Genomic DNA, 25699 nt, shown 5'->3' on the forward strand with positions numbered 1-25699 from the left:
CACTACAAGGTACCTTGTACAATGGTATAGCAGCTGAGTAAAAAAGGAAAAGAAATCAATCTCTCGAAATAGATGACCTTTTTAGAAAAGCAAGCGCCACCTGTGTCACGCAAGGGCTCATGGGAGCTTAGGGCGCCTTCAAGACTTACGATACGGCGGAGGTAGAGGAAGAACAACAACATTCCCGGTGTGCGCAGAAGCAGCGTCAGCCAGAGTCAACCAAATCCGAAGCAGACGACAGAGTTCCCTCCCTGAACCCTCAAACCCTCAAAGTTCCCATGCTGCTTTGCGCCGCGCGTTTGGTGGCGCGCGCATCTTTTTAAAATCGCCCATTAAGAGCTGATCAAAGTTGCCAAAGTGCTCCTAATTCATAACGAGATAGTTGCCGCTAACCCCACCAATGTCCGACAAGCTTTGTTAGGCTTTTTTTAAGTAGAATTTCGGGACCCAACAGTTTAAAAACGTAAGAACACTACTTCTGACTGTCGCTTTAAGTCGTATTGCGTTCCCTCTTTGACCAATTCGCTGTGGGAGTAACCCTTCGAAAACAGCGGGCTCAATACTCTACCCACATCGTATACGTGAGTGCGCAGTTCTACATTAGTCGTGTTTCCTTTCACTCCGAGCCGCATTGACATGTAACGATTCTTCTGAGGTTAAACCTATACTTGTTCGGGAAACATGTGTACACAGCGCCACGTTCACTCAGGCCGCATGTGTTCAAACAAAGTCGTCCTCAATTCTGCGGTCTTATAAATTAGAGTCGTTTCCGCGTTGCAGTAGCTCATGCAGTCCGTGCACAATAACTTCGCTTCACTGATCGTGGAGAGAGGCAGTCCACAATGACCTGTCGTAGGGCTCAGTCGTTTCTCGTGGCAGCGTGCTCAGGAATCCTCTGGATGTCCCTCTTAATCGCAGCGCGGTTCGTAGTGGATCAGACGACGTTGGATGTCATCTGCAGTGAGTCTGCGACGTATTTGCACGTCAGTTAGAGAAATAGTGTTTTGGGGCAAGTAATAGTTTGGGGCACGAGCTGGATGGGGTGCTGGAGCAGCAGTTTGGGGGCAACTTCTGTAAAGTGTTAGAATACTTGTAAGAAATTCTGGGACCTTTTCATGGTCGTTATAACACAACAGTTCGGCCATTCCAGCCGAAACCCGCCAGAGGTGTAGCTCGACCCTCTTAGATTTAGTAGCAAAAAGAAGAAGAAAAACACACACACAAAAAAAAACAAGGAGTTGTGTGCATTCCCTTAAGGGTGTGTACGTAGGATTATGGTAAGTAAGATATAAACTTATTTTCTTTCTGTTGTTCATCTTTTTCTTTTGAAGATGTTGTTTTCTTGCACATTGGGGCGCCCCGTACTTTGTAATTATAAAAGTTACGAAGTTGTTACAATGAGAAAATCTCTTCCCTTCGGTCACCTGATATCGTAGATGCTTTCAGAACATTTGATAGATCGTTCGATGGTTCGTGTCAGATTTCGATAGATCGCCCGCAAAAAGTCGTGAATGAACACAATTTCTTTCTTTGTTTTTCTTCATTGCGTATCTTCGGAGACGCGTTTTTCTTTCGCCTCCACTGTGAGAGGGTGAACAAGCACAGTGCCGCCTCATGTGTCGAAGATGAGCCTTAACTTGCGGAAAGAAAACAAACACAAATGTATCGTGTGGGGCTACACAAACTGCCCATATCTTGGGTTGCAGTTTCTGCTTTCTTCTAATCTTTTCGAGGACGCAAAAGGCGATAGTGGCTCTTTCATCCTCTCACATTGGGGGTAAAGGAAAAACGCGTTTCCCAAGATGCAGAATGGACAAAATAACGAAAAATTGGTGCTCCTTCACGAATTTTTTTGCAGACAGTCTATCGAACGGATTTTTGTTCTGGAAACGGCTGCGATATCAGCTCACCGAAGGGAACAGAGGTCCTTATTGGGACAACTTCGTAGCTTTAATAATTAAAAAGTTAACTAATGGTTCTTAGGTAATTAATCATTCGACGGTTGAGCAACATATGGCCAAGAACGTCCGTTATCGGGACTACATTACCGGGAACGAACATGCTACCATTGGGTTTCGTCTCTTTTATCTGGAAATCTTTATCCGTATCCGGACAGCAAGTACGGGGAGCAATCTCCCAGGACCTAGCTCATTCTGTTTCGCTAATCCGGAAAAGTGCCAACGTCCTCTGTCCCTGCACTGTTAAAACAGAGCTTCACCACATAGCACGCTCATAGCCAATCATCATTCCGAATGATATCATTCTGTGTATTTATTTGTTGAAAATGGGAGGAGGCGCCTATTTGGGACAGATTATCTTGTCCCAGATAGGCGCCTCCCCTCTGTTTTGAACAAATCAGTACACAGAATGATATTATTCGGAATGATGGTTCGCTAGCAGCGTGCTATGAGGTGAAGTTCTGTTTTAACAGTGTGGCATGTGCACTCTTAAAAAAGAACTTCATCTCATAGCACGCTCCTAGCAAACCATAATGTCGAGTGATATCGTTATCTGCCCTGATTTGTTGAAAACGGGGGGGCGTACGCCTTTTCTGTGACAATTATGAACAGCATAAGTGTCACAAAAATGGCGTACGCCTCCCGTTTTCAACAAACCAGGGCAGATAACGATATCATTCGAGATGATGGTTGGCTAGGAGCGTGCTATGCGGTGAAGTTCATTTTTAAGAGTGTGCTGCGTTCGAATTATTCCGGGAAGGGGGCCCATCTCACGGGCGCGTTCTGTACTGTTTGACTCCCCTTTCTTCAGAGGTCACTCCCTTTTTGGTGCGTGTGGGCACACGGTAGAAATGGTAGACGATCAGCTGAAGAGGTGCCCTGTACCCACCGGGCGAGGAAACCCACGTGTGAACGTCAATGTCCAGGCCGTCTGAAAGCATCGCCCGCCTTTTGGGCTATGCCAAAGGCATTTGCTAAGAGACAAAAACATGTGCGCGGGACCATCTTTATGAGACATTGCCCTTCTTTGAACAGCAGGGTGACGCAGCGGGTGCCGTCGCTGTGACTAAAAATTCTGTCACACCCAGTGCCTACTAATTTCAAGCAGCTCACTCCGCCTGAATTTTTGAAGTAACGATCTTTTCTTGGTTTCCTTTTCTGGAGCTATAAAGCAGTGATGGCCACTAACTACTTCTACAGTAGTTTAACTATAACTACTAACTACTTCGCGATGGAGTAGTTTAACTAGTAGTTCAACTACTTTTCAGGGGAGGTAGTTAAAACTACTTCTTCAACTACACCTCTAACTACTTAACGTTGTCCATCGACACGAATCCCCTTCTATAGTGTTCTTGGACACCTAAATATGAATCACAAGCAGTGATAAAAGTGAAGATTTAGTACACATGCACGGCACAATTGCTCTGCACCTCCGTTCTCATCAAGCAATCAAGGTATCAAGGTAATCAATCGTCAATCAAGGTAAAAGTCGGAAGCACAATCGTGCCGTAAAGCTTGCGGCAAAATCGGAAGTAGTTGGCGCCTGCAGTAACCTAACTACAGTAGTTAACTACCTGAAATAGTAATTTAACTAGTAGTTGCACACTACATTTCTGCAAGTAGTTGATAACTACTTTTTAACTACAATCAGGTAGTTTAACTAGTAGTTTAACTACATGTAGTTAACTACTGGCCATCACTGCTATAAAGACGTCTTCCAAATTTTCCGGGTTTCCCCGGAAGTTTGCTTGGTCCGTTTATCCGGAAATTCGTTATACGTACGAAAAGGGACGACTCGCGAGGTGTCCGGATAATCGAGACATGACTGTATTGAGGAGGTAAGGTGGATGACATTATCAACTGCGGAACGTGCTTGCCGGAAGCCAGTTATGACCGCAAGAAAGAATCGGGTGCTCTGAAAATGCCAGTTCATTCGTGCGGACACCATTCGGTCCATACCTTGCCGACATCGCCGGTGAGGGCGATTGGTCGGAAGCCATCAATGGCGTGTGGAGACTTGCCTGGCTTCAGAGGCGGCGCGATTTTTCCATTCTGTCTGAAATATTCCGCAATATCAACCATTGTAGAGCCTGAGGAGGGCGTGTCGGTTATGGAAGGGCAGATTTTGGAACGCTTTGAACGTAATGACATCAGGCCCAGGAGGAGTGTGAGGGGGTGGTTTCCTTTAGGCAGCTCTCCAATCCCATGAAGGAGAACTGTAGATCCAGAGATTGCTGCTGTGAAGATTCCATCAGGACGACCGGTTTGGCGCAAGCTAATGATCCCTGTGACACCGAGGTCTCCCATGCTGTCGTTAGGCGGGCACAATATTAGTTTGCAACGTCGAGGCTTATGTGGAATGCAAAGCTGAAACCCTGCAGCAAGGGCTCATTCAAACCACGCCAGAGGGTCACGTGGTTTGGACGTGATCACGCTGTTGATGTGACCAGCAGATCAACAGCGAGGGTTATCTGGACGATAAAGCTGTTGATGTGGCCAGCAGGTCAACACTTACCTCAATAATCTCCGTCGCTCCAAATCACTTACCCCTCTGACGGGGAATGAGCGCTGTCCTCTCTGCGCTCCTGATGGACGCGGTTTCCGTTTCGATTCGCATGCATAGGGAAATTCGGAGATGGATGTTTTAAAGCACGCGCTAGTTTCACAATGATTAAGAAATGAAATATATTTCAACAAGAACTGTCTTCTATTCTGCCGGCTCGCCCTTGCCCGACGTCCCCTAATCGGAAACGTTGAATGTTCACAACTATGTAGGTGCCCTTCCCGTGAGGATGTGCGCGTGGCCGTGTAACTCAGACGGGTGCCCTCTGGTCTATTGCTCTCTATCGGAAAAGCACAATTCCCATATCGGACCCCACTCCTGGGAGCGAGGCTAACCGGAAGTCGCGCGTACGCTTTTACGCTGAATTACGCTGTTATTTGTAAATTTGTAAGCGAGGTTAGGTTGGAGAGCCTAACAGACTGCGGGGCCATGGCAGAAGCCTTACGGCAGGGGAAGCAACCGTTTCTACTTCAGCTGCACTTCCGTCTAAGCCTCGTTCCCAGTGCTAAATCTGAGCGTGTCAAATGTGGGATATGGGCCTGTTGCACTGAAATTTCGTTCGGCGACCCCAGCGCCAACAGTCCTCCTCTAGCGTGGAGCGCCTTTACTAGACGGTCGTGTCCGGCATCATCTCTTTTGTGGAAATCCTTGCGCCACGATTTTTCAGAGCCGCAGTGTAGGTGATACATGCCTGTGTACGGAAGAACGTCAGGCTACACGACCACAAATGGCGCTGCAGAATACGGTTCGGAGTGCCCCCAGACGTCGTAAAACAGGCCCATGTGTCTTGCTCTGTAGACGAAAGCGTGCTGGACGTATTCAATGCATTATTGGCAGATCCTGATCACATGTCACAACAAACGTCAACGCACACGGGACCCTGAAGATGACCGCGCCCGTGATTTGAGGCCAAGCCTTTTGTAAACAAACACGTTTGCTGTTTCTGTGCGCCGTTTCGGACGTCTTTTCACCACGAAAATTTTTTAAAACTCATAATCTTGTAGTAAAAAGCGCAGTACTGATGATCACTTCCAAAGATGTGATGACGACCCCGCGTAATACGCGCTGAGCGGATGCGATGTACTAACCTAAACTTATACTTAAACTAAACTTAAACTCGTTCTCATTGTGACCTTCAAGCTCAGGGAAATGTGTTTCCAGTCTCTACGCCAGCTATATAGCTTGCCTATTACTCGTTTCTTCTACGGGTTACCATCTCGCTTACGAGGCACCCTGTAGTTCATGGTGGCAAAACACGTTCATCCCTTGGCTTTATGCAGATGGCAGTATGTCGGCAAGCGGTAAGACTAACTAAACAGAGTCACATGACCTCAAAATGATATTTTCTATGGCGTGTGGTCAGGAAAGGATGGCGGTTTTGGAGAAAAAAAAGAAAAAAAAAACACCCGCTTGATGGTCGTTACAGATCCCGTGACATCCCAAAATATTGTTGCCATGATCTTCTTTGTGGATTCTGTGACCTTGGCTTTTCTTGGGGGTGCCTCTCCTAGTTTGCGCCATTCCATCGACTCCCTTTTCGAAACGGGATCATAGTAGAGCACCATAGTCTCATCCCCAGTGACAATTGACTTCAATATTTCTTTCTCTTGACAGAGCTCCAAAAACTCTTTGGCACAGATGATGCGCTGTTGCTTTTGAACTGACGAGAGAAGTCGTGGCACCCATCTCGCACTGACCTTTTTCATGTGAAGGCCATCGCCGATGATGCGAAAAACGGTTGTTTTGGAAAGCGCCAGCCTTTCTGAGATTTCCTTCACCTTCAGACGCCTGTCACTCAGCACTTCCTCCTCGACAAGAGACCTATTTTCTTGTGTCACCACTTCCACTGGACGACCATCGCGTGGATCATCTTCAATGGACTCTCGCCCCAGTCGAAACTGCTTAGCCCAGTCTTTTACCGTTGTGTACGACGGAGAGGCTTCCCTGTACACGTTGTCCAGTCGCGCTTTAATTTCTTTAGGCGAAAGTCCCTCTTTTGTCAAGAATTTTATCACAGCGCGGTGCTCGATTTTTTCCATTTTAACTGAAGAGTGCACCCTGGCTGTTTGAAATGCCGCTCTCCAACCAACAAAAGCATGGAGAGGGTTGAGGGTGGTGCTCCGGCCCTCCAACAGATGGCGCCACGCGTCCTTAATCGCATTTTCAAATTCGCGCGCATTTTCTACCTCGGGCCGGAAACTTATGGAACCACCCTCGTATGAAGGGCTTTGTGTTAGCCCTGTGATGTAAATGAACAACAAACGCAATATCTATGGTACTCATAGTATATTTTAGTAAAAATATAGAAGTGGTAAAGAACACCCTGTACGTACTGACCGTATCACTGTGAAAATGTTTTGTCTTCCAGACATGTCATCAGAGAAGAAGGACGTCCTGAGAGAGGGGGTTAGGAAATGCGAGAACATGATTCCTCGACAGGTGAGCATACAATATGTCGAGAAAATGGAAAATTAATAAAAGTTTCAATGTGGCACGTTACTATAGGTACGGGAAACTGGAGACAAACATAAGGCTGCTTGCTTGAGAGAGGTCACAGGCGATGCCCTTGGAAAAGACGTTGAAGAATACTTCTGCAAGAAGCGGCATCTCTTCACAAGTGTAAGCGATGTGCTGCAAGCGAAACGCAGCATGCAGCGTAACGTGCAAAGCTGATCATATAACAGTGCCGCTTTGCCCTTTCCAACATCATGCATAACAGCTAGTCGCCTGTAGTGACTTACAGATTTACAAGTTACTGCAATCTTAATACAGTAACTGTAATACACGCCGAGTGAATTGCATTTCATGTGTTTCAGTTCATCAAGTGCATTGTGGAACACCGCGAAGACCTCAAGGTGAGAGTGGTTGGGAAGGCGCGACAAGGAACCGTGATGTGTTTTTTTTTTTTTCGGCGGAATTCTCGAAAACGTAGAACGCCTATCTATGTATTGTAAATTATTTCGGCTATCAAAATTTCCGCCACGCACAATGGTAGGCGGCGCGTGGTCATCGGGAGTTTCTGAAGCTACTAGACCGTAACATTAATAATAATAATTAGGAGTAGATTTCACTGTAACGCTGTTGTGAATCGAGGCATACTCTATTTTCTCTCGTGAAAATATGATGAGAATGAAGGCCATTGCAATATGTGTGCATGTCAGCTTTACTGAGCGTTAGTAAGGCCTATGTGCAAGAGGTTGAGAGGGTTTGAGTAACCCCCTCAGCGCTCTATCCAGCTCACGTGTACCCAAATAACGTAATTTTGTAGTTTATTAATTTATTAATTATATCATATCGATATAACCTGAGTGGAAATCCATAGGAAAATACATAGCCGGCTCACTTGAGCAACTTGAAAGAGAAAAAAAAAGAAGGAACGAAAGAGAACCAAATAACAAAGCCAAGTCCCAATAATGACCACCTGAGCAGAAAATCGCGCTAGGCATTTGTACTGGTATCACCAGAGAAAGAGAGGAGACGAGAAACACTGCTCCATTGAGGTGTTTGGTTTGACAAAATAATAATAATAAATAGACGATAAACAACAGTAAGCATAATCTTAAACATGCTATCTAAAAACTGAAGCGCAGCTCTGCATTTAGTAGAAAAATTATAACAGGAAAATAAGGGGACAATTATAGCAAGTTTCAAAACATCAGTTGTCTTGCGAAGCCTTCCCTCTCAGCCATGTTTCTTTTTTTTTTTCTTTTTTCTTTCTTTCCAGAAAATGTCTGTTCGACTGTTACCAGCAGAGGGCGCAGCCGTGAGGAACGCACAGGTGAGATCTGTGAGCCATTCGTGATCTCGCTGTGAATCGCATTAAATAAGTGGGCTATACGTATTGATAGAGCTCAGTCAACGGCATCAGTACACTAAAAGGCCGTTAATCCTAATCGACGTGACGTCCTCAGGAACCCTGCCAATCATGGTCGTATCTCCGATGACAGTAGTCGTAAAAACAAGTCGACGCCAGCCGCACAGGGAGGCACTTACAGCCACAACTTTTTTGTTGTTGTTGTGGTTGGGCACGGCCTGCAGCGGTTGCATGCAACAGAGGACAAAGCGACTCAACAGAAGGGTAGGAAAAAAACATAGCAAAGCAAATAGCAAAAAAAAAAAGAAAGAAAGAAAGAAGGACGGACGGATGGAGGACAGAGGAGGATGAAGGTTCACCACATAGCACGCTCTTTACCAATCACCATCCCGAATCACATCGTTCTGAACGCTGATTAGTTAAAAACGGGAGAGGCATACGCCTTTTTGGAACACTTATGCAGCTCGAAAAAAAAGAAAAGCGTACGCGCCGCACTTTCCACACACCGGTAGTGATAAATGTATCATTCTGTACAGAGGTTGGCCTTCACCGTCCTATGTGGTGAAGCTCTGTCGGAGTGCACGACATATGTCGCCCCAGTTCCCTTAGAAGTCGGCCCATTACGCACATTCCCCAAGGGCGTTCGTCGTCACGTTGCCCACCTCTGCGGGGCCGACAACGGCGAGATCTTTTAGCAGCTGCAGCTGCAGCACCACAACCACCATCACCATTCCACCCACGAGTGGAGCTCTGTTGCTGTTCCTCGTCGTGAAACAGGGTTGTGTTCGATAGCGGTGACGGTCAGGTACCACGAAGTGACTACAAAGAGATAAAATCACGTTTCCTGATAACCAGTGGAATGCACCATCACTTTGTGTGTCCGTCGAGCGATATAGAAAGGCCGTGTCTCCACCTCGGGTTTCAATAATCGGAAGACATGCCGACATAATCGTTCATGCTGGGTGATATCGAGTGTATTACACACAGGCAGTCTTCGATGATCATTGAGACCAATAGTCATTGAACATTTGCGTAGTGCTAAGAAGCGTGTTCACACGATGCAACTTTAGTTGTGCGCCACCAGGTTGCACCGGAAGCTCTGGCTGCGCAACCCGAGTTGCAGGAGTTGCACAGCCGATCGCTCCACGAGCGATTCCTCCTGCAGCTCTCGGTGCAACCTGTCAATCACATGGCTCCTCCTTCCAAGCTCGTCAAAATCAGAACGATTGGCTGCCCATGCGCAATTTCCGTGATGAAACTTCCGTGTGTCATACCCCTGTCACACGGGCAGTCTTCAATGATAATTGAAACCAATGACCATTGAAAATGCGTGTAGTGACACCAAGCGTGTGACGTGTCAACTTCCCACAGAGTATTGGATTCAATGTTCCCCGACAGCTTGACACGTTACACGCAAGGTGGCGCTACACGCATTTTCAACGACGATTGGTTTCAATGATCTTTGAGAGTGTCCGTGTGACAGGGGTATGATACCCCTGTCACACGGACACTCTTCAAAGATTGCAGTTGTTGCAGATGCAATACGCGGGACGATCAATATATCACTGACTCGTAGAAATTGTGGAACTCGCGGAGGATTGAACTCGCAACGGGTGGAAGTCTCAGTGCGGTTGGGCGAAAATGATGACAATGATGTTTTTTCGCGCCATCTGGAGCGCTCGCTGACCACCACGACATTCCGTGTTGCTCGCCGTGTGAAAGATAACACAAAATGATCAGAGAAATGTCTCTGCGACGTCCCTCTACGGATGTTTTGGACGTCCAGGCGTTGTGCGAGTTCCGTCCAATAGAAGTCTAAAGCGCGTCTAGATGAAACTCGGATAGATTTTGTGGTTCACGTTACAGGGACGTCCGTTGTGATCTGTATTGGGCTTGTAGGAGTCCTTATTGGGATGTTATACGTTCACTGGAAGCAGGCTTCCCTGCACAGCACGTCAGCTCCGCAGATGTGCTAGCCTTATTGATATTGCCGCGTTGAACTTGATGGAGGTTTACAAACACAATAGATCAGGACATGTGCTCATCTATGCTGTTTGACAGTCTCTCTCTTGTTGTACAAATTACTGTCATCAGGCAACAGGAAATGATCACTTGCTGCGAGATAATAAACGCGCCTTCTTTATTAGATCCCCAATCTAGCTTACATGTACAATAACTGAGATAAACTCAATAGCTAACCCAGTGGCTGGTCCCGACCCTCGGTTGAGAGGAGGGCGGTTTCTTTGTCGAAGCGCGTTGTGAGGGAGGGGAGTGAGAGGGAAATTCAATGGATGGACTAACGTTTTGTGTGTGTGTGTGTGTGTGTGTGTTTATGGGGGGGGGGAGGTGATCGCCCAACGGCCCCTCCCCTCGGATCTGTCACTGAACTAAGAGTAATACTACAGCTGCGTCAAGTTGTAGCTTGCCATTGGTCTACTTCATCAGGGATAAGTACATTAAACGCACGCAATGAAGAATATTCCATCACTAAATGCCTATCAAGAAGTATTACAACAAAACCTCCAATGCACCCAACAAACATCACTGTTCTTCTTCCGATTCACTGTGTGTTCCACTCCTCTTTGACGGCTTGTATAGTGCGTGGCGCAACCATGACCTTGTCGCTTGTTGAGCTTCTTCAACAGTGCCATCATTGAGGATACACTTTTTTTTCTGTCTTTTGTTTCTGTCAAATAATCTGGAAACAAACAAAGCAAAGAACATGCTAAATATTTAACAAATGCACAGCCAGTTCATCCGTTGCATATCCCAGGAACCTTATGCCTACCTAACGCCGTCCCATGTAAGCAAATATTCGCACTGACTTGGCCAAAGCATGTTGTGCAGCACATCTAAGTCAGACTATTGCTCATTTAAACAACGGTATACATATAATGTCGCATTTAAGTAATTCGAAGGATTGGAATCAGCTGCATAACTTATTCGCCATGCAGTGCTCTCGTCTGTACCTCACAAGGTAAGCAGCCACACGCACAGCCAACATGGAGGACAAGGTGTCAACGGAAATTTGTCTTCCCACCACTTTCAAAGAGCAGTTTCAGCAAGCCACATTTCTGCATTTGTCATCCATATCACGAACACAAACACCTCGAATTATGAACCGTAAACATGAACGTCACGATAAGGATTAACCTCAACTGTAGTGGTGCTTAGTATTCTGCATACTCTACTCTGAAGCGCGGTGTAAACTCATCAAATGGCGTCACGTATCCACTGTCGCGCGAACGCCTCATGTCACCCACTCTTTCACTCTTTCTCTCAACACACTTGGGGGAGTGGGAGGAGATCCCTACTTCGCACGCCGACGGACATTACATTTCTGGGACTTCATTACGTGTTTCCTTAAAAAAAAAAAAAAAAAACTAACAACTAGAGCCGCTGTTCAAGGGCACGTCCCAGGGCTATGTTAGGGATGCTCTTTCTGGGACGTGGGATGTTGGGATATTTTTCGGACATCCAAATAAAGTTTCGTGCTGCCTGGGGAACCTATTTGTTGTAACTTCGGTCGTACGCAACTGTTGCGGGAACTGAGTTTCAGCAAAACAGTTGCAGCGCGTGAATCGACCCTAACACGTTAACCTTGTCTGGGAACCTAGCTTTCGTGCGAGAAATTGACGCGTTCTGCGGCCTCGTGGAGCGCTATATGCGTCTTCAATTGTCATTGGTTTCGGTGATCGTTGAAAATTGCCCGTTGGCAAACAGCCATGGGTATTATGCAATGTAGTTCTGTCTTTAGAGAGCAATCGCCAGGCTCCGCCGCATAACATGCTCAGGGCCAACCAACACACAGAGTGATAGCGTTATCGATGTCGCTTTGATTATAGAGAAGATGCGTAGGGTGGTGTGTGACATTTAGCGAACACGTGCCTCCAAAAGTGCACAAATTGTCAGAGATAAGGACATGCCTCTGGATAACGGCTTGCTATATGAGCGTGGTATGCGGTTATCCGTTTAACATTTGACATTTCAGAACGACCTACTCTTTGTTTATTCTGCTTTACAGGATTGCATGGAAATCTTGTGGAACAATACGCTTGCGTCTTAACAATGGCAGGAGGAAAAGCTACGACGCACGGAGGCACCCTAGCATCTTCCGAAAGAGCAGGGAACAGTAACAAATACGCAGGTTACTGCTGTTAAAAAGTATTCAGTTTTTCGATTCTAAGCAAATAAAGTTGAGCCTGATGAGTTCTGATGTTTATTGTAATAAACACTGTAAAATGCGATAGATTGTGAATAATCTGCATGGAACGACATTTCTACGTAAAAACGTTGCCATCACAACATCTAAAAACAAGAAGTGGCACTCGAAACCTGCCTTATGAATTATGCTAATCGCTATCCAGTAAGTTATGCGAGTCGCTATCCAGTCCTTCAATGGAAAACGGAAGTCTGAGCTACGACGACCTTGGCATTCGGTACGCTGTTTCACAGAAGTTGATATTACAGTTTGTGTGAGCATTTTCGTGCTTGTCTTTCACCATCCTTCCGAACATCCGCGTGAATCATGATGTCATACGTCTCGACTTCACCCGAAGTCCGCACCTTCCCCCTACATCACCCCCTCACCCGAAGTGCCTGTAACGGTGCTGAACGCTGCCTAAACAGCAACCGGCTAGATAGCTATACAAACAACAATCGCTGGATGTGAGGTTTCGCCAGCTGCCGAGCGACGAACCGCGAAGGCAGCTGGGGGCGCTCGGTGGTAGCGTCCCGTAAGGCGTCCCTAAAATGTCCCTCTGGATGTTCACAGGATTGCCAGAAGGATGTCTCAATATGGAAGTGAGTGGTTGTTTCGTCGCCCTGTTTCTGTGTTGCGTGTGCACTCTATTATGAATATGTCACAATATGTTACATTGGCAGTCCTATCGTCATCCAAGTTACGTCATCGAGACAAACCTTGGACGTCCTCGGCAGATCACGTTGTCCAGTAAGTAACGATGGTAGAAGTGCAAGGGTGCATGCGAGGTGGTACATTGTAAAAAAACGACGATAAAACAGAAACGAACGAAGACGACGAAAACAGACACGAAACAGAAAAAAGACAACACGACACGTTCTCAAACTCAGCAACCCATTTAACCCATTTAACTCATAACCCATTTAAATGGGTTGTTGAGTGAGAACGTGTCGTGTTGTCTTTTTTTTCTCTTCCGTGTCTCAGGTTTTATCGTCGTTGTTTTATCATTAAGTAACATCTTGTGGTTGATAATGTCTCGTGGTTTGCTGGGATGGCTATCAGTAATTTGATGGCAAACACGCTTCCACAGCAATGTATGGATATGAAATGTTGTCAGCTGCGTTTCAAGGGTATAGAATACGGGTGGAACCCAGTGGTATAGTACCATGGATGGGCCCAGTAACCCCTTCCTACAGTCAGCTGTACCATCGCTAGATCTTCCTTCGCCTAGTGCAGTTGGAATATACAACTGCGTGTTGTGAGCTCGTGTTGCGTTTCTGTATGTGTTCTAAGCCTCAACGACTAATAGGTTATATTCGCATGGCGCCACGTCTGGATATGACGAGGGTAGTATGTTTTCTATACTCCTATACTCAGATCGAATGCTTTTTTTCAGCATGCTAGTGTGCCTGGTTGTCGTGCATACGTGTTAATACGAGCGCATATTCCTAACACGTAAAATATCCTTTCAGTGTATGTGAGAACTGTGAATTGCATTCTAACCATTCACTTTAATGCGTGATTGTGACCAGCCTACACACAGCCTATTTGTAAATATTGGAAGCAATTGAAAAGCGTGCTCTATGACAAAGTCAAATACGCATCGTTAAGGGTGTAGACGAAAACACACTAGCGACGGGGTTTTGTGTGGTACTAACAACACCGACAGTCGCCTCGACGACTCCGGTTACGTAGCAGTTTTGTCCGCAGTTTCACGGCTGAAATTCACCAGGATTGGCTCAGTTCACCGGAGGTTATGGATCGTGACTTCACACCAACCGAGCTAAAAAAAATTGTGAACGCCGGCTCGGTCCCCAGGACTCGATCACCTATGCCGCACTGCGAAACAGTCACAAGCTGTCACTCCATGCTCTACTTCATGTGTATAATACCTCTTGGTAACAGGGATCTCTACACTCTTAAAAATGAACTTCACCACATAGCACGCTCCTAGCCAACCATCATCCCGAATGACAACGTTCTCGCCCTAGATTTGTTGAAAACGGGAGGAGCCTATTTTGTGCCGCGCATAATGGCACAAAATAGGCTTCTCCTCCCGTTTTCAACAAATCAGGGACGAGAACGTTGACATTGGGGATGATGGTTGGCTAGGAGCGTGCTATGTGGTGAAGTTCATTTCTAAGAGTGTACCACCTACCTGGAAGTAGGCATTAGTTGTTCCCATCCTAAAACCAGGTCCGAAATGCCCTATCCACCTTTCGCCCTGTGCGTGTGTGTGAGAGAGAGAGAGAGAAATACATGATGACGATGATATGGGGATGCCCTGTGAGCATGACAAGCTGTATGGGAAAACTGATGGAGAGAAAGGTTTTGCATCGCTTCGACTGGCGGCTGGCAGCAATGTGTGTCCCCTCACGAAATGGCTGCATGTCGTCGACACAGAAACTCCATTGATCCAGTTCTCGACCTAGTCTCTGGACTCCAACATGCTCGTGCTCATCGGTGGATCATCGTACCGATTTTCCTGGACATCAAGCGCGCATGTGATACCGTCTCGCACAATTGCGTGCTTCACGCCTTTTTTTTTTCTTGGGGGGGGGGGGGGTTGTCCGGTCGACTCTTCATCTAGCTCAAAGACCTCCTTACGGACCAAACTGTCGCTGTCAGGACATCGCGAGGCCAAAGCCCTAAGCATTCTGTTCATAAAAGGGTCCTCGAAGGAAGCATTTTCAGCCCGACACTCTTCTCTCTCTCTCTCTCTTTTTCGCATTAAACATACCCCCCCCCCCCCAGGGAACGGGGGTAGTTGACGTTCGTCCCCCAACATTAGTATTCCTCTTCCCCAGTTACGCGCTGCGACAAAGGAACCCCGACCCCACCCTCACCCACACTCAAGCGAGGGTCTGAATCCGCCGCTGAGAGAGGGTGACGAGACGTGAGAACGAATCGCTGAGGACTGATCGCAATTACGTCTCTGGGACGTCACATCGTGAGGTTTAATGACGTGCAAAGGATGCAGCGCCTCACTTTATCCAGCTATCGAACTGCCGAGTTACGTATCCTTGTGCACTGCCACTGGGCGGCGCCAGGTGTACCTCATTCCCTACTCCGTTCACATTCTCTCCCGAGAAATCCGCTCGCATGCCTGAGGTAAAATTTCAGTTATAGGCTCGGAAAAATCCTTTGTTTGAATGAAAACAAGAAAAAAATCGTTTCATAGACTGTTCAAAGCTAGATTTCTGCGACTTCTACTGAGAGTAGGTATGCAATTTTCTTTGCTTAGTGTAACAACAAAGTATATCTGTCAAAGTGCCCCAAGAACACTTGCGGTCCTCAGGACGTCCTCAAAGTGTCGTTGGGTCCTCATCCGTGATGGGTTGTCCGGAAGAGGTCCACAGACTGCCATTTGGGTATATTGTGGATGTTGAGACCTGGGACTTCAACCGGCGGAATATCGTGGCATACCCCCTTGAGTGTAGCTCGCTTGCAAGCGTACCGTTGTATTTCTGGCCATAGAAGTTGCAAAAAGTAGCCTTCCAGCATTTGATGCAAAAAGTGTCATGTGACAAGTTTCGAAGGTCAACCGTGCGCGCACAATGCAGCAAAACTGTTTGACACCATTTGCAATCTGGAACGTGTTGCAACTTTGACTTTAGGGGGCTGTCATTACCAAACATATGAAAGAGCGTCACACATCAACCACCACTCACGCAACCATCCTGCACGCCTCCAACCACCACTGCACGCAATGACAACCTTGCATTGGTCATCAATAGAGCAGTTACACGTCATTAAAAGTTTACACACGGAAAAGACGTGCCACCATAAAAGGGAGGCCCAGTGCTAAGTTGATGCATGGTTACGCGGACCTTACGTAACGAGCACCCATAGTTAACGAAGCCCAAGCTGTTAGACGGGCTATGACCCTGTCTGTGGCGTTCGTCGCCGCTTCGTGACATCTCCAGTGGGTGTGGGTGGATGTGTCTGGCATTCCTTTCCTTAGGTGATCTGGGGTAGCCGGCCCTCGTGATGAGAGCTACAATCCCCATTTTTTTCCTTTCAATCATCATCATCATCATCAGTTAACGAAGCGCAGGCATGAAGAACTCTCAACCAATAGATGCATATTGGTGTCGTAAAGAGGTGTTTCATCAGAGCGGTCGCGGCATGTATACCTCGTTCCACATCGGTTATTATGTAATAGGGGTGTCGATGAAGTGGATGGAGCACACATGACAGATGATGAGCAGAGCATACAGGAAGACTCTGTGGCCGTCCTGACGTCATGATATTACACATGATATTACACGTTGCGTTAACATTACACACACATGTAGTGACCATTACGATCTTTTGAGTTTGCGAATTACAAGAAAATAAACGTACCTGGCGTATCCTGGGCTGGAAGATTATCTTCGGGTTCATCGTCTACGTCAACTGACTCTGACTCATGTCCACCCACAATACATAATATTTTGTGCTTAAAACATTTGTCGGGAGAGCCTGGAATTTTCAAAGCCGGTTGATGTGTTACCAACACTGTGTTAAAAATGGCAGTGTATGCATGACAACGGATACACGGATATACGAAATTTGAACAGCTTCTGTAATAATAATAATAATAAGTCGTGGCTTTACTATGGCAAGGCAACTGTGATCATGAGCGAAACAGAAGATTTTGACTTTGCAAAAGAAAAAGAAAAAAAAAGAAAAGAAACAGCCAAGCATTCTGTTATACAATGACATGCTGTCATTCATCATTGGTAACCAAAAAGCCAAAAAGACGAAGAAAAAAAAAAGGTGAAAGACAATTGGATGAGGTACCCTCAGCAGCTTGGGGGTACGCACTCTCATCCCTGGGTGGTAACGACGAAAGGTCAGCAGGTTCTGTAGAAGAAAAGAAAAAAAGAAACAACAAGAAGAAAACACCATAGCTTAAGTTTCGAGCATCAACATTGCTTGAGCTCTCGATACCACTGCCATTCACAGCCATGATAGCTCTGATACCATTCAATGACCATTGGTTCCAAAGGTCACTGAAAACTGCCCATGTAACAGTTGTATTAGACTGTCACACCTTTGCGACGATGCGTATATTGATCAACTTCCACGAGATGGCTTCTCTTTGACAACCCACACCCTTTTCGGTGCCTCCAATTTTGTCTTAGACTCCGACGACCAGACCTGTACCCTCGAGCAATTCGATACAACGTCATCTTCCGAAGAAAGACCATATATTTGCATGGAGAATGCGGCTAACGTTAAAGCGGCATCTGGGAAATATTACAATCTATCCGGCGGTCTCGGGGAGACAATCTGCCAGAGCAGATTGATGCGCCGCGGTGGCTTCGCCCGAAGGCTCGCATGGGACCCATCGCTCACAAGCCCCCAAGGGTCTTCAACCCAATTAGGTGACCATCAAACGGGGATCCTCCGCTCTGTGAAGCGATTTGTCGGCGGGCATAGAATGTGGCCTCCACAAGCGAATTGGGCACGGTAGAGAAATTCGTGTGGGAATGCGGCCAGAGATTTCGTAGAGCGGGGGGTGGGTGGGTGGGGGGGGGGGGGCGTAGGTGTATGCGGACTGTTCCTGGAGAGGAGGAGTTCAAAGCTGTGAGCAAGAAAGTTTGGGGATGTTGGATGGAAAGTGAGCGTACGAATCTGAATAATGAGTGAGTGAGTGAATGAAAAAGAAAATAACTGAGAAAATTGGTACCACCAACGTCGAACCCGGCTACTCCACACCGCGTAGACAATTCAGAAAACATACACTGGACTCAGATACAAAGAGTCACACAGAGACAGAACAGTCAAAAGAAAAGAAGAGAACAGAAACGGAAACAGAGGCACAAAAATTAAAACTTATCGTCGGCATCAATATCACACAGGAGCGAGACCAAGGCACGCAGCGCAAACAGATCTTCATGCGGGGGTCGGGCACCCAGAACCGTAGATATAACCCAAGAGGGCGACTGTCTAGGGCCGCGAGCGAGCGCTGAAGTTTAGATCGGGTATCGGAGTATCGAGTGCACAAGACCAGTATATGCTCTGAATCCTCGATGACACCGCAGTCAGGGCAGTTGGACGAGTCCGCCTTCCCTACCTTGTGAAACAGCCGAGCAGTTTAGGGAACATTCAGGCGCAGCCGGTGGACAAGGCACTCCATGGAACGCGGAAGAGACCAAGGGGTGCGGAAGCTTAACTGAGGGTAGATGGGTAAATCGCAGAGTCGACCGTGCACTGCCAGAAAACCACAGATTCCTACTGAGCCGCTCTCGAAGGGAATGAAGCATGCATTTCGCGTCCGATCGCGAAAAGAACACCTTCCGCGTGGACGCAAGCTGGTGTGCCGGACACGCTGCATCGTAAGCTGCGTCATTTCGTTGAATTCCACAGTGACCTGGTACCCAGTGCAATGTCACGTTGTGGCCAGCCGAAGCGGCAGGAGTTGTAAGACGTGGTGACCTCGTATATGGGGGCAAAAATGGCGTCAGACACAAACACATTCTGCAACGCTTGTAGGACAATCTTCGAGTCGCTATAAATAATCCATGAAGTGGCACTGGAGGAGGATTCCGTGTAGTGGAGTATCAGAGCCATTGTATAGAGCTCCGCAGCAGTCGAGGTCGTACGGTGCGATAACTTGAAACCCTTTAACGGGGAGGTGCGGGATCACGTAAGCACAAGTAGACCCCGTTGCCGTGCTCGAAGCGTCTGTGAACGCAGTTCGGTCGCTATACTGGGTCATTAGGTCCAGACTGCACTGATGGGCGACGCAGTCCGGGGACCACGGTGCTAGCAACGGGGGCTTGAAAAATCCATAGTGGACTACGCTGTTTGGACGGTGGCCTGTGCGCAACGATAAGATTCTTATATGCCATTACTGCGTTATGAATGCTTGAAAAACGTCGTCTATGAATGGCTGAAACTAACGGATGCTTGAACAGACGCGTACAGAGACGATCGAACGTAATAGCGAAGAGACTCTGTTGCACGTAGCACCTACAAAGGGGCTTCCTAGCCTCAGCTACGGCTACCTCGTTCCGTGTTGCACGTGGTAGACCAAGGCAGACCTTCACGCTTCGAGCAAATATGCTGTGCAAAACTTGCTCAGATGTCGGACATGGAGCCATGGAGTGCCGGCAAGTGATACCTAAGCATCTGGCGAATCATGGCAGAGTGGAACCGAAGCATCGAAGCACAAGATGATCCCCACCGATGGCCTGCCGAAAACCTCAAGACGTTAATATGTGAAGCAGCCTTTTCACGGAGGCTTTAGACCTCTGCTGACCAGGAGAGGCATATGTACAGCACAACATCCAGGAACCGATGTGAGGTTACTCTGCGCACTGGGTTCCCACCGATAGTGAATTGGAAGCCTGCAAGCTTCTTTCTAGTAAATGCTAGGACGACTGTTTTGTCCTGAGACACATCCATGCCACGCTGAGACAGAAATTTGGCCACTATCTCCAGAGATTCCTGAAGCCGACGCTACATGGCTGGCCATTGTGTGCCCGGCGACCACAAGCTGCGTACATGCTGATATTCACGCGGCGGAAAAGCAAGCCCGGGAGTGAAGCCAGCACTACGTTGAAGAGCAGGGGGCTCAGAACTCCCCCTTGCGGAACGCCCGATGACTGTAGGTGGTATGGTGACTCACTCCACTGTTGGTGCGAAGAAAGATCGACCGCCCCTCCAGGTACGAAGCAATCCGCCGAAGAGATCGTCCGACAACACTCAAGATGCACAATGCAAGCAACACATGGGCGTCGCTCACAGATCCATAAGCCCTCTTGATGTCCAAAAAAGGCAGTGCAGTTAACCGGCCACATCCACGCTCGTGCTCAGCGCTCGATACCAGGTCAAGGACGCAATCCATTGTGCATTGCGGTGTCCTAAAACCGGCCATGGCCTGAGGCAGAAGTGCGTTTGCCTCTAGCTAGATGCCACTCTACCCGTTTGGGGATTGTACGCTCTGTGAGGTTATACAGGTAGCTTGTCAGGCTGATGGGTCGAAAATGAGTCAAGAGCCATGGGCGACTTTCCAGGCTTCAGTACAGGCACTTATTTGCGACACCTTCCAGCAGTCTGGGACTCTGCCCTCCCTCCAACTCTCATTAATAAACCGTAGGAGTGCATGTAAGGCTGCAGGACCCAGGTTTGAAACCGCTCGATTCGGTACTCCGTCCGGGCCAGGAGAAGGACTCAGACGGGAAGCGCGTAACGCCGTCCGTAGCTCCTGCACCGTGAAGTCCATGTGGCCGGCATCAGTTCCATCTCATCATCGTATCTTTATGTGTGTGCGTGTGTGTGTGTGTCGACCAAGGTCCCAATGTCTGTATCCAGTTTAACTCGCTCCTGGGAGCTCATATGCTCAAGAGACTTTGGAGCTGCTGGTGGCCTTAGGATCACTCTGCAGAAATCATCGGCAAGGAGAGGCTCGTCTACGTTGAGGTGCATCGCTAAGGCTTTAAAGGGAGACGTTTGCACCACTGGGGACATGAAGGATTTCACAACCTACTATATTCGGGTCGTCGGAGTGTTGAGTAACAGGGTTGAACATAACGATCTCCACGCTCTACGAGTAATGGTAAAGACCCTGTTGTGTGTTGTCGTACAAGCATGACACCCTGAAAAAGAAATTTTACGTCATAAGACTCTCGAGGAACAACGTATCGCTATTAGAGAGTGTTAGAATAGGAAATCCAAACGTTTTAGGGTCCCCAAGAAATAGCGTCGTTGATCTTGCGCATGCCCAATTACTTATTCGTCTAGCCACCACCGCTGTGATTGTGCGAATACCTTCGTTTTGTTTTTAATGGCGAACGCAGTTTCCGTCCTGAATAATTTGGCAGTTATGGCTACCAAGACACATAAAGGAAGAATTACTGAAACGAATTGAACGAGCCATGAAACAATACTCGGACGAAATAGGGGCCGTGAAAGGAGCGTCTTCGTTTCTTTGCCTTTAAAGGGGCGGTCGCATCGTTCACAGTGCATTTTTGAAACAATGGTATCATTTTATTCCTGGTAGACCATCGACAGTGCTTTTGAAAACCCCACGCGAGATACTGGCGTAGTCTGACTGTTATTTGATGGAGCGCATGTCAGAGCAGGCTCAAGATTTTGAAAGTGCGCTGCAATTCCCTCTCCGAAGCCTTGAGAAGAAGGATACCGCGGTTATGCGGACGTGTGGACGGTGCTTTTACTTTCTGATGTGAGCTCTCACACTCCTTCTGTTAAGGAGTGTGACGTCAGGCTGATGTGGTTTCCAATCCCCTGCAACTGCGGAAGCAACACTGCTGTTTAAAATTCGTTGATTCAATATCTAAGCACTTTTCGGACGAAAAAAAAAAAATCACCAATTTCATGGATCGGATCCCGAATGCGACCGTTCCCAAGCAGCACAATGTACTGAAAGCCCAGTGCAATATGGGTGGACGGTATGTATGTTATCAATGTTCTTTAGTTTCACAAGTCGGTTTAAGGCATTCCACCTACCCATCCACCCTTACTGCACTCGAGTTTCAGTACATTGTGCTGCTTGGGTTCCTTCAGGCTTGGTATCAGTTTTGGGTCACGCGAACTACAATAATCTACCAGGTGAAAACTGTACAACGAACTGAGGATCAGACTCTTAGTTCATGATACTCCGAGAATTTTTGTTCCTGCTTACGTCGCGAAGTCCCTTTGGCTATGAGCGGCGTACAGGCGTAGATGGAGAGAGGACAGCAGGAAGGAGTGGGGGACAGGGGGGTTAGTACGCTTGGTGTGCGGATGTCAGAGGGAATTGTGCCGAGATTGGTCTGGAAAGTCTTCGGGAAAGCTCAGACAGCACAGCTGCAGTGGCAGGATCCGAAACCCACCTCCTCCCAGTCCTCAGCACGAACTTGGCTATCACCAACAAGCGGGACGCCTTACCCCGCTCGACCATGCCGATGGTGTATCCCGAGAAATGCTTCGTTGCATGCATGAAAAGAGTGGCGTCTGGAAGGGCCATCACCCAGGAACACAGTATCTCAGCGGTGGAGGTGGTAAAGTGCTGTTTCCTGGCGGTCTGCTTGCCTGCCTGCGACATGTTGGTTGGAGGAGATCGTGAAACTTGGACAAACTTCACAGGGGACTCTGCCGATGTTTGTCGTAAACTGTCTGAGGAAAACACACATGCACAGCCGGAGCCCTGATTCAAACCCCGCGGACTCCTGTGGTGGTGGTGGTGGTGGTGTGATGTTATAAGGAAGAGGAGTGAGGTCTGCCTGCTCAGACAGGGCGGCAAATTTCACTCCTTTGTGAAAAGGGAGGGGGAGAGGGGGAGTAAAAGAGAGAGAGAAAGTATAGAGGGTCAGAAATTAAAAAAATAGAAATTAGAAACATAGAGATAAAGAAGAAGGGAGGGAGGGAGAAGGAAAGCATTCACAACAGTCCCACAGAGGAAGCGAAAGCTAGGAGCCCGTCTCGCGCTTTTCTACGGATGTGGGTGAGACCCTACGGGTACACAATCTCGTCCAGAGAGCCACAGGGAAGCGATAAGGCACTGAAACTCTAGATGAAGGTGTCTCTGGCTGTTGGAGACTCTGCACAGTCCATGATGATGTGCGCCAGGTCACCGAAACAGAAACAAGCCTCACAGCGTGGCGATGACGCGAAGCCCAGTTTGTAACGAAAGGCGGGTGCCAAGCGGACTTGCATCGGAGTCTGTGGAGAAGAGGAGATCGCTTCCGGTTGGGATCCTTCACAGGGCATGGTTGGGAGAAGTGCCGTACTTCCGTATAAGCAGTGAGACGGATTTCTTGGACGTATACGCAGAGGACTGCTTCCTATTATGTCGTGGGTCCAGAGGTGCAGGGACCTGGAGGAGGAAGCTTGTGGTGTAAGTGTTGGCGATCCGGTCAGCTGTTTCGTTGCCGGATATTCCTGCCTGGGAAGGAACCCACTGAAAACCCACGGCAATATCGTTGTTTTTGAGTTGTTTCTATCTCCAGTATGGTATGTGCTATGGGGTCGTCGATGCGGAGCTGAAGAGACCACTTGGAGTCCCAGTCACTGCGTGGTATGTCATCATCCAGGGCACTAAGGCGCGAGAGCTCAGGAAAAAAAAAAATGAAAGAAAGAAAAGAACCCATCGCCGCGCGTCTCAGGGTCGTGGTGGCGGTGATGGTGGCGGTGGTATAGCGTAATATCTCCGAGCATGAAAGAACTGATGTTCTGATACTGGAACAACATAGAAGAGTCTCAGAACATCAGTTCTTTCATGTTCATCAGTTGCCGCCTGCGTCGATCCCGTCGTATGAATGTGTGTGTGAGTGAGCAAAAATGTAAGAGTGAAAGGAGGATGACTGAGAGAGAGTGGCTGGTTTGTCCCTTCAGATGACGCACCCTGGAAGTCGCTGAGAATGCGTGTTAGCTTAGCTCAATTGGTAGAGCCCTGTACCGCCAATCCAGAAGATGTGGGTTCGAGTCCGACAGCTGGGTAACCTTTTCAGTGACTTTCATTTTTCATCTCCGAGCAATCTGCCTGCTGCCTGTCGGCATGTAGCTTGAGGGATTGTGTGTTCTGGCCCGACTTCATAGGGAATTATGCCGACATTTGTCTCTAAGCGTCTGAAGAAAACCAAGAGAAAACACCCAGATAGCACAGATGGCGCCCTGACTCGCACCCGGGTCACTTTGCACGTCTTGACGTATCGGGCAAAAAATAAAAAATAAACAAACACACAAAAGTACCTCTTTGCTAATGTAAGAGAGAGGTCTTCGACTACTCATGCGAGTGAATCTGTATTAAAAACAAAATTGGTGTTTTCCAGAAAAACGTGAGCATAGTGTGCAGATTTGAGCGCTCTTCGAGAAACACACGTTTCCGATACAAACAAATTTGATATCATACGAAAGCTATGATATGACGCCGAGAACGAACGTCTCAGGAATTGCTCAAAGAGGACACATAAGAAAGCGCGCGCAAGAGGCATCGAAGTTTCTCCATGTCTTCACCTCGCACACTGTCACCTGCACGGGCCTAGTATAGATAGACGACCCTATTTGGTTGCTTATAAGACCCAAACGTCGCCACAGCAGCACTGGACAGCTGTTTTGGTCTTATTGGGCCATCATTACAGTGCGCAGGCGGGCCACAGCCAAAGAGCTTCGGCTACTTTTCTTCCCTATCTAGTTGCGTTCGTTTAGACGTTTACTGGACTCGAGCAACTCGAGTGTGTCGATTTTAGGGGGAGGAGAAAATACAGCCCGCGCGGTTCTCGTGAAGTCGTCCCCGTGGAAGTGACTCCCGTTCTAAAATTCGAGGGTTCAACACTAGACTGCTTCTCAAGAGTCGCCTTCCAGCGACTCTTGGGTCGACGCGGAGCGCTGGGGTCGGTAGCGTATACGTATAGCGTATACGGTAGCGTATACAAATACAACTCTGTTTGGCAAACATCTGACGTCACGAGAAGACCGGTTCGAGGTTATATTTTGTTATAGTGGGCAAGAAGTCGGAAGAATGCGTCGGCTGATAAGGGTGATAGGTGCAGACCAGCATGCTTTGCGCGGCAGCGTTACGTTGTCGATTGCGCAGAGGTTCAGGTCGTCTATAGGGTGTCTTTCACATTACCCAAGGTCCCATCCAACGTATATATTTTTTGTCACTCGCACCTTCTTCGATTTAAAATGAAACTGCCCAGTATATTACCGAGGTTGAGTCACAGGAGTACAGACCACAGAGGTGACACAAACCCCCCATTGTTGTAACAACCCTCAAGCGGGTGGATTTCGCAAAAGCGCCATCTTGTTGTGGTTACACGTCATAGGCAACGTCACTTTGAGGTCGTGACTTCGTTTTCATGTCGCCTTAGCCCTTGCCAACATATTCCTGTTGGAATAAAGTCGGCTTGGCCACCGATCAAGGCCGCTGCCACCTTTAACGGGACTATGAAATAAAATGCTTTTTGGTCTACTGGCGGAAATCTGCCCTCTCCAGGGAAAGTCGCTGGCATGACGAAGGTAAAATTTCGGTTCTTGATCCAGAAAAATGCTTTCTTTCCGATGAAAACGGGACAAAAATCGTTTCATAGTCCCTTTAAGGTCACGTGTGCTGTGAGGTTTGCTGTGACGAGTGACCATGACCTGTCCAGAATGCATTGCGTTCGCCCAGCACGCTTTCGTTTATGGAGCACTACATTCGATGCCACCCCCAGTGCCATACACGTCAG

The 25699-nt window shown here is 47.7% G+C and overlaps 1 protein-coding gene across 1 annotated transcript; it reads left to right on the forward strand.

Moving 5' to 3' along the window:
* The first annotated feature begins 843 nt into the window (after positions 1 to 843).
* On the forward strand, positions 844 to 12544 carry LOC135369333 (uncharacterized). The gene is made up of 6 exons (XM_064602928.1): positions 844 to 960; positions 6890 to 6960; positions 7027 to 7140; positions 7338 to 7376; positions 8246 to 8299; positions 12360 to 12544. The coding sequence occupies exons 1-6, from the start codon at positions 900 to 902 to the stop codon at positions 12399 to 12401; spliced, it is 381 nt and encodes a 126-aa protein (XP_064458998.1). The 5' UTR covers positions 844 to 899; the 3' UTR covers positions 12402 to 12544.
* The last annotated feature ends 13155 nt before the right edge of the window (positions 12545 to 25699 follow it).

The sequence above is a fragment of the Ornithodoros turicata genome, chromosome 9, assembly GCF_037126465.1.
Source record: "Ornithodoros turicata isolate Travis chromosome 9, ASM3712646v1, whole genome shotgun sequence".
NCBI classification, from domain to species: domain Eukaryota; kingdom Metazoa; phylum Arthropoda; class Arachnida; order Ixodida; family Argasidae; genus Ornithodoros; species Ornithodoros turicata.